We start from the raw sequence: 9371 nt of genomic DNA, 5'->3' as shown, positions 1-9371 counted from the left end.
TTTGAAGGCACTTCGTGCCCCTGGGTGGAGAGTGAAGTTCGCTGTAGCAGCAAAAAGCAGGCTACGCTCATGGGAGTATGCTGTGGGGGTGCAGGCCAGGGATGTTGGGGTGGGGATAAGTGATTTACGAGTGGGGTTTGCTGATGAGATGGGTAAAAGGAATTTCTGGGAGGAAGGAAGAGAATAGGTTTGGGATCGTTACGGAGTCCGGAGGTAGGCACCAGACGCGGGCCAAAACAGCCAGCCAGGGTGGACCTAGAGGCCCTGGTCGGCGCTAGGACCGCGCGACCCCTTTTGCCCTTCCCAGCGCCCCGCCTCGCCCACAGGGCTCCTGATTACGCATGCGCGCTGCTCCGGGAGGGAGGGGTGAGTCTCGGCACAGGGGGTGGGGTCAGAGGAGTCACGTGGGCTCGCGGACGCGCTGCTCACGTGACCGCGCCGCGGGTCAGCTGATGCGGGTGGGTTTGAAGCGGCGCGGCGAGGGTGTGAGGCCGCAGTGACAGCGGCGGCGTCCCGTCCGTCCGGACCCTGGCTCCCTCGCCGCGCCCGCCGCCTCCCGCGCTCTGCGCCCGGGCATGGCGGCCCCCGTGGGCAGGCGTGGCTCAGGTGAGGGCGGGCGTCGGCGACCGGGAGGGCAGGCGCTGCTCCGCGGGCGGCGGGACACCTTCCTCGCTTGCCGGGCGCAGGCGCTGATCCGAACGCCAGTACACCGGCCCGGCTTCCCATCCAGAGCCTCAGTTCGGATTTCTCTCCTCGGCTGGGGCTCAGACACCAGCCAGGGCACCCGCTCCCGCGATGCCCCTTTGAGGTGCCGGGCTTCTCCTTCCTGAGTGCAGAGGCAGGTTCGCACTCAGCTTCCCTAAAGTCAGGCGGAAAGCTGCGGGGATGACACTTTAAATCCAGGCAACTGATCAGTTTGAGCTTTCCGAGCCCATGCAATCTCTGCCTTCCTGACTACGCTTGCGTTTTGGCTGCCCAAACTTCCGGGCCCTTCAGAGAGCTCACTTAGGGACCTGACAGAAGATCCCAGGATGGAGCTCTTATGGAGCTCAGATCCTAGGCTCTGGCTGTGATCCCAGCTAGGGAGGGAGGCAGGCCCCGCCCTCTGGCATGCCTTCCGCTGGATTGTAAACAACGAGAGCCGCGAAGCTCCAAGGGGAGGAGCCAAGAGCTTGGACCTTCCTATACCACAAATAGTGACTGTCCCCTTGTTTATCTTGACAGCTTTGGGTTGGGCGTGTGGCTCAGTGGTAGAGCTCTTGTCTCATGTTCGAGTCCCTGCGTCTGACTCCCCAGCACCACACACAAGAAAAAGTATCCTGACAGTTTGGCCAGGCAGGAGCCAGGGCCTAGAAAGAAAAGCAAAATTTTTCCTGGGGAGGGAGTCTGATGTGTCCTGTGTTGTTTGGGTCTGGAGTGACTGGCTGTGACCCCCGCAATTGCTGAAATAATGGGTGTTCCGCTTAGGCTCAAAGGAAGTAAGCAGTGATCGGCATAGCTTCTGCTTACTGAAGAATTTGTTCAGTTGCTCCTACAATGTCTTGCCAAATTCTCTGAGCAGCTGTAGTACCGGCACTTTTGCGGTAGACTTTTGTTTTTGTTTGTTAGAAAGTGTTTATCACAGAATTTCACTATGAAGTTTCAGTTGACCTTGAACTTGCTAGGCAGGCCAAGCTGGCCTTGATGGAACTCTGAGCCATGTGCCTCCGCCTCCTAAGTGCTGGGATTATAAGCGTGTGCCACCACCTGGCGAGATACATGTTTTTTCCATTTCCACTTTTTTACTTGAGGGGTTTAGGGAGGTATCCTGGGTCTGGAACTTGGCCTTAGGGTTGTGTGATTTGCAGGACTTGGTGCTCTTAAGGAGGCTAAAGGAAGTTGGTCCACACATGTTTCACTCTTACTTGGTAGGGGGTTGGATCAGCGTTGGGGATGCTAAGCAAGCAGTTTATCATTTGAGTCACATCCCCAGCTTTCAGTTTTGTTTTATTTTATTTTATTTTATTTTATTTGAGACAGGGTTGGGCTGGGGATTTAGCTCAGTGGCATAAGCACCTGCCTTACAAGCAGGAGGTCGTGAGTTCGATCCCCGGTACCGATAAAAAATGAAAAACACACACAAAAAATTTGATATTTGAGACAGGGTCTTGCTATGCGGTTCAGGCTGGACTTGAGCTTACTTTGTAGCCGAGGCTGGTCTTGAAGTCACAATGATCCTCCTGCCTCAGTCTCCCTAGAGCTGGAATGGCAGGTGTGAGCCACCACACCTGACTCAGTTTTATTTTTAGGACAAGGTCTAGCTAAATTGTCCAGGTTAGCCTCCTGTCTCAGCTTCCCAGATAATGGGAATGTCAGCTGTGTAACACAGCACCTGGTGGTTTCACTGTTGTTCATGTGACACACCCTTATCCAGGTGTGCTTCCTGTCCACTCTTTGGGCATAGGTTGTAATGAACTCAGAGGTCATCCTTCAGGTATTATTTGTCTGAAGAGAGTGAATGTGGGCTCTGTGATGTGCTCATGCCTGGAGACTGGAATTGAGGTTTTCCAGGGGGACTTGAATGTTCCTTCCCACCCCACAAACCTGCAACAGTGACATTGATGGAATGTTCTGATATTCACCAAATATCAGCCTCTGTGATAAACACTTTCGAAGCATCAGGCCCTCCACTCCCCTGTGAGAGATGATTATAGTTCCACTTTGCAGGTAGGACACTGAGGCTCAGAGAGGCTGAATATCTTGTCCAAGTTGCTGAGTGGCAGGATTGGGAATCAACTCCAACCCCCACTCTAGACTTCTGAGAAGCACTGCGTAGAGCTGAGATGTTGCTGATTTTCTTTCTTTCTCAGATCTCTTGAAGCACGTCCTTGCCCAGAGCACGGGGCTGAGGTCAGGCAGGGACGTGTTGGGGAAGCAGGTGATGGGAACTGATCAGCCTGGTCCCTCACTGCCTCTTCCATTCCCACAGAGACAGAGCGGCTCCTGACCCCCAGCCTTGGGTATGGGACCCATAACTTGGGGGCCCCTGGGGCCCCTCCAACACCCCCGGAAGAGGAAGACCTCCGGCGTCGGCTCAAATACTTTTTCATGAGTCCCTGTGACAAGTTCCGGGCCAAGGGCCGCAAGCCATGCAAGCTAATGCTGCAGGTGGTCAAGATCCTGGTGGTCACAGTGCAGGTGAGACCCGCCCAGCAGGTGGTCCAGCCAAACTCTCTGGAAGGAGCAGCTCAGGTGTGGGGGCCTTGTCCTGATCCCTTGCGGCAGTGAGGAGCCACCTGAGAGTACGTGTGCACGAGCTCCTTTTAGGCTCCCAGAGGCTGCCCTGAGGTTTTGGCAGTGCTTTTGCCCCCTGTGGGGGCCACTGTGACATTAAAGGATTCATCCAGAGTCACCTAGCAATGGATCCCACACAGAGGTGGGATGTGAACCTGTGAAGTCTGGCATCTCTTAGATTCTCAAAGAGAACCGACCCGGTGGTTAAACCAGATGTTCTCCCTGTGCCATGCCAGGCCCAGGTCTGGCCCCTGGGGTGAATCTCAGTCTCTGTGCTGGGTTCTTGCTGCTGGCCCATGGCTGGGACTCTAGGCCTCCGCCCCTCTCATTTCCCTTCCATCAGGGCCCCCTGGTGGCTCTTACCCTGGAGGTTTGGGTTTGGCACAGAAGCTGCATCTGGGAAGCCTATGACGCACATTCCTGAGACCTGAGGCATTTGGTCCCCCTCGGAGCTGGGCACAGAGCTTCTGCTGGGGGTGGGTTTTGTGCTCATCAGACTGGAGTGCACAGGTCCCTGCACTGCCCAGGGATACCCCTGTGCCACCCTCTTCCTCCACCTGGCCCCTGAGCAAGGCACTGCCCTCGCAGAGCCAACCTCCCAGGCCTTTTCTCCAGCTCATCCTGTTCGGGCTCAGCAACCAGCTGGTGGTGACCTTCCGGGAAGAGAACACCATTGCCTTCCGCCACCTCTTCCTGCTGGGCTACTCAGATGGGGCAGATGACACCTTAGCGGCCTACACGCAGGAGCAGCTCTACCAGGCCATCTTCTACGCCGTGGACCAGGTGAGGATGGCAGGAGCGGGGGTATTCGTGGCAGGGAGCACGGGGCTCACAGGCCTCTCCTTTCCCTCCCACAGTACCGGACGCTGCCGGAGGTGTCACTGGGCCGCTATGCCTATGTCCGGGGTGGGGGCGGACCGTCGGCCAACGGTTCGGCCCTGGCCCTCTGCCAGCGCTACTATCACCGTGGCCACGTGGACCCGGCCAATGACACCTTTGACATTGACCCCACGGTTGTTACTGGTAAGGGGCCAGGACAGGCCTTAGCCGTGAGAGTCCAAGCTACTAGAACTGGAACTCTGGCCTGGAGGCTGGGAGTGGCTTTAGCATGTGTGAAGCCTTGGGTTCCAGCCCTGCAACCAAAGGAAAAAAAATATATAAAACCCAGGTGCTGCATGAGGTGGGGTTGTCACTAAGAATACCGAGACATATGTCATGTGCTCCGTGTATACATGGCACACACAGCCTGGTATTATTGTTATTATTTTTTGAAATAGAATCTCACTGTATAGCCCAGGCTAGCTTGAACTTGTGGTGATCCTCCTGCTTCAGCCTTCTAGGTGCTGAGATGATAGGCATGTGCCACCAGGTCTGCTCAGGTTTTATTCTTGAACATCATTTATTTATTTAGCTTTTGGGGGAAAGCACACACGGGAAGAAGAAAGCCTTTGGAGACCTGGGGGAGATTAGCCTGGGCATTCCTGCTCCCTGAAGCCCTTCCCTTACTGCTGTCCTCAGACTGTATCCAGGTGGATCCTCCTGAGAGACCCCCCGTACCCCCTAACGATGCTCTCACCCTCTTGGAGGACGGCAGCTCCAGTTACAAGAACCTCACGCTCAAATTCCACAAGTACTGTCTGATGGATCGCTCTCTGGAGGGGCCTAGAGGAGTCAGGGCTGCGGGTGGGGGGCAGAGCAGGAAGCGCCAGGCATCTCTTACCCCAAACAACTGCTTCCCTCCTGGTGGGCATGGCACCCAGCTTAGAGAATTTCCTCAAGCTGCAGAGCCAATGAAGGCAGGCAGGGGGTGCTGGAGCTCTGGCTGGCCCTTACCCCAGCCTCCCCCTTAGGCTGATCAACGTCACCATCCACTTCCAGCTGAAGACCATCAACCTGCAGAGCCTGGTCAACAACGAGATCCCAGACTGCTACACCTTCACCGTCCTGGTGAGCACCCTGCCTTCACTCGGGGTGTCTAGGGGAGCCCAGGTTGAGGGTGCTGTGCGGTGAGGAGGCCAGATAAACCATCTGTTGTGCAGATTTGGGGAGACAGGGTTGGGGTAAGGGTGCCAGGATTCACTCTGCCTCCCCCTGGCACCCCACCCCCACTGCAGATCACATTTGACAACACGGCGCACAGCGGGCGGATCCCTATCCGCCTGGAGACGCAGGCCCACATCCAGGAGTGTAAGCACCCCAGTGTCTCCAGGCACGGTGAGCCCCAAGCCCAGGCCGGCCAGACCTACATGGGCCTCCTGCAGGGCAAGCCAGCACCGACCATAGGCCCCCATATCAGTGCTAACAAGGGGTCCCGACTCCCTCACCCCAACCCCCAGGAACCCCTGAGCCCACTGACGGGTCACAGCCAGCCACCCGAACTGGGTGTGGTGGTATACCCGGTCATCCCAGCTGAGGCAAGAGGTCGCCTTGAGTTAGAGACCAGCCTGTACTATATCGTGAGATACCCTGTCTCAAAAAACCCAAAATATAATTGAAAAGCCAGCCACGCAGCCCCTCGGTCCATTTCCAGCCTTCTGAGGCCCCCTTGGTCCCACCCACGCCTGCTTCCCACAGAAGACAACAGTTTCCGGCTGGTGTTCGACATGGTGGTCATCCTTACCTGTGCCCTGTCCTTCCTGTTGTGCGCCCGCTCACTGCTCCGAGGCTTCCTGCTGCAGAAGGTGAGACCTCAAGGCCAGAGGGGCCTGGGCCTGTGCGGGAGACCCCACTCCCATCCTGTCTCCTTGTGCAGGAGTTCGTGGGGTTCATGTGGCGGCAGCGGGGACGAGTGATCAGCCTGTGGGAGCGGCTGGAGTTTGTCAATGGCTGGTACATCCTGCTGGTCACCAGTGATGTGCTGACCATCTCAGGCACCATCATGAAGATCGGCATCGAGGCCAAGGTAGGTACCCAAACTGCAGACCTCGTCCCCAGGTCCTGGCCCCACTGCTGGGCCTAAGCCCCTAATCTTGCAAGGGAAGCTGGTGACAAGTGGAGTGACATCTCTCCTGCCCCCAGAACCTCGCCAGCTATGATGTCTGCAGCATCCTCCTGGGCACCTCCACGCTGCTGGTCTGGGTGGGCGTCATCCGCTACCTGACTTTCTTCCACAAGTACAACGTAAGCCTGGCGTCTGCTGTGCCCCACCAAGTAAACTTGTGCAGGAAAGCGGCCCCCATCCCTAGCAATGGCTGGTCTTGAGGAGTTCATGCCCCTGTCCATCCACTGCCAACTAGGGTACCTTCGGGTCCCCTAGAATCCCCCAGGCCACATCCGTGCCCCTTCCAGATTGCCACCAGCCACAGCCATGAGGTCCCCCCATCCCTACTCTGAGTGCCGGGCCACGTTCCCGCCCAGTCTTCAGCAGGGCCGCCTCTGCCCTCCAGATCCTCATCGCCACGCTGCGGGTGGCACTGCCCAGCGTCATGCGCTTCTGCTGCTGCGTGGCCGTCATCTACCTGGGCTACTGCTTCTGCGGCTGGATCGTGTTGGGGCCCTACCATGTGAAGGTAGGGGGCTGGGGCTCCCAAGCTACAGTTGGAGGATCCCTGGTGGCTCCCCTGCCCTGAGTTCCGTCCCGGGGCCCTGTGAGCCCTGGCCTCTGTGGGGGCTCTGGGGACACTCCTATGTACCGAACTGGCGCAGCTTTGCTGTCTGTCCCCGTGGCCTCCAGCGGCCCTGACACTGACTTTGTGGCCCTGCCCACCTGCCTGCAGTTCCGCTCGCTGTCCATGGTGTCAGAGTGCCTCTTCTCGCTCATCAATGGCGATGACATGTTCGTGACGTTCGCGGCCATGCAGGCGCAGCAGGGCCGCAGCAGCCTGGTGTGGCTCTTCTCCCAGCTCTACCTGTACTCCTTCATCAGCCTCTTCATCTACATGGTGCTGAGCCTGTTCATCGCGCTCATCACTGGCGCCTACGACACTATCAAGGTCAGCCTCGGGCCTCGCTGGGTGTCCCCTGTGCTGGTGTGGCACTGAGCTTTGGGGGCCTTCTGCCTTGCAGGGATCCTGAGGAATGCAGGGAAACGCTACAGAGTCCAAGGGATGGGGTGGCTTGGAATTGGGGTCCATAGGTGGGACAGAGCCCAGCTTTGCCAAGGTGAAGAGGGTTCCTCAATATTCACCCCCAGGAAACTGCCAGGAATTGCCCAATGTTGGCGCAGCCAGGAGTATGGGGTTCCAGAAGATGTGTGACATGCATCTGATGGAGTGGCTGGAAACAGTGGGTTTCCTGCAGGCCAAGGGGTCAGGGCAGGGACAAAGTGGGATGCAGGAGTGGCAGGAGACAGGATTCTTTCAGCAGATGGACCAGGGCGTATGTTGGGCCAGTCTCTGTGCTGGGCACTGGACACTAAGGAAAATAAGGCCAGTAGCAAGGTGGATGATACCTGAAGGTCAGCCAGTGGCCAGGGACAGGCTGGAGACATGTAGAAAGGCAGTGTCCAGGATTCTCCTCTTGGTCACTTTCCTCAGTGCTGGGACAAAGTACCGACAACTGCAGCTTAAAACATGGTTTAGTTTGACTCACATTTTAGAACTCTCTGGCCTTGTGTGGTCAGCAGGTCCTAGGCAGAAGTGGCCTGGTGGAAGGGCCTGAGTGGAAGAGGGCAGCTCACCTCATGGTGGCCAGGAAGCTGAAAGCAGGCAGGATAGATGCACCCAGGACATGCCTCAGTGACCCCTCCTTTCTAACCAGGCCCAACCTCAGGTCTAGCTATAGCACCCTCATGATTCAGTCACCCTTCCAAAGCCCTCCCCGCCCTTTGAGCGCATGAGGCTTTGAGGGAAACATCAAGTTGTAAACCATAACCACTGTTCTAAGATGAGTCCTGGAAAGCTTCTAGAATGTTCCATCCATAAGGCACCTCCAGCCACATGGGACTACTTACAATTTGACTTCATTTAAGATGAAATGGAATTGGATGCTGTCAGCCATCCCACAAATCAAGTCCCGGAAAGCCAGAGTGGCTAGCAGTGGCCAAATGAGCTCAGGTTAGAGATGGCGACCCTTTTGAGAGCAGTCAGTGATAATAAACAGCCAGCCTGCTGTTACACCTGAGCCACCTATGGCTTAGATAATGGAGCGTTCCCAACATGTCTGGGACTTCTCACTCAGATCTCACTCAGATAAAGGGATGTAAACGCAGAACCCCAGCAACCAGGAAGGACTCAGAAGACAGACCCGAAGGGTTAAAAGTGGGAGGGTTTTGCTGGGGTCCTGCTTTCTCCTGCCCTGTGCATGGGTAGGGCCATCCATAGATGGAATTACTGTACCTCAGGCCCTGGAGCTACCTTGTCTTAACTTAGCATTCAGACAGCAGCCCTGCACCCAGTCACTCTATGCATGGTCACTGAGCGCCTGAGTAGTAGGGTTTCCAGCTGCAAAAGGTACACTGCTGACAAACTGTGAGGCATGTGGTTACACTCAGAAAGCAGAGAAGGGCTCCCTGTGTAAGCAAACCACACAAATAAGAGGTAGGTCTAGCAAGTGCAAAGGCCCTGAGGTTGGAGTCTGCCTGGCCATGGGAGGAACACGGAGCAGATCTGCATGGCAGGACAGAGCTCAACAGGCCTTTCTCGCGGGTTCGCACCCCAGCACCCTGATGGTGCAGGCGCGGAGAAGAGTGAGCTCCAGGCTTACATCGCACAGTGCCAGGACAGCCCCACTTCCGGAAAGTTCCGCCGTGGGAGCGGCTCTGCCTGCAGTCTGCTGTGCTGCTGTGGAAGGTTCGGTCTGCGCGGGTCAAAGCTGGCGGTGCAGGGGGGAAGGGAAGCATGCTGGAGAACACCGACCGCCCCGCCTCCCTCCTCCAGGGAGGCCTCGGAGGACCACACGTTGCTGGTGAATTGATCGGACTGCCTGTTGCCGCTGCCTCTGAACTTCATCCTGCGGACTACGGGAATCCCCCCCTCCCCCCGAAACCACTACCCCCCTTCTGCTTATTTATTTTTTCAGAGTTCGCTTTTAAAGATCGGCTGCCGGCATGGCCAGTCGGCTCGGACATTGGGGAGGGGAGGGAGAGAAGAGGGTGGGTGTTAAATAAACAGGAAAAGAAACTCCTTGTTTGCATGTCCCACGGGAAGGGCGCTCTGGCG

At 56.8% G+C, this 9371-nt stretch overlaps 1 protein-coding gene across 1 annotated transcript; it reads left to right on the top strand.

Annotated features, from left to right (window-relative positions):
• The first annotated feature begins 441 nt into the window (after positions 1-441).
• Positions 442-9332, top strand: Mcoln1 (mucolipin TRP cation channel 1). The gene is made up of 14 exons (XM_003468372.5): positions 442-606; positions 2969-3177; positions 3889-4056; positions 4131-4296; positions 4792-4903; positions 5124-5220; positions 5388-5487; positions 5848-5954; positions 6026-6175; positions 6292-6393; positions 6660-6782; positions 6990-7205; positions 8872-9002; positions 9090-9332. Exons 1-14 carry the CDS (start codon positions 576-578, stop codon positions 9124-9126), a joined length of 1749 nt encoding a protein of 582 aa, XP_003468420.1. The 5' UTR covers positions 442-575; the 3' UTR covers positions 9127-9332.
• Positions 9333-9371: the final 39 nt, after the last annotated feature.

Source organism: Cavia porcellus, unplaced genomic scaffold (genome assembly GCF_034190915.1).
Source record: "Cavia porcellus strain 051 isolate PalLab524CR breed Dunkin Hartley unplaced genomic scaffold, mCavPor4.1 scaffold_17, whole genome shotgun sequence".
Classification (NCBI taxonomy): domain Eukaryota; kingdom Metazoa; phylum Chordata; class Mammalia; order Rodentia; family Caviidae; genus Cavia; species Cavia porcellus.
The sequence above is the reverse complement of the archived record's forward strand: the minus strand, read 5'-3'. Positions and strand labels throughout refer to the sequence as shown.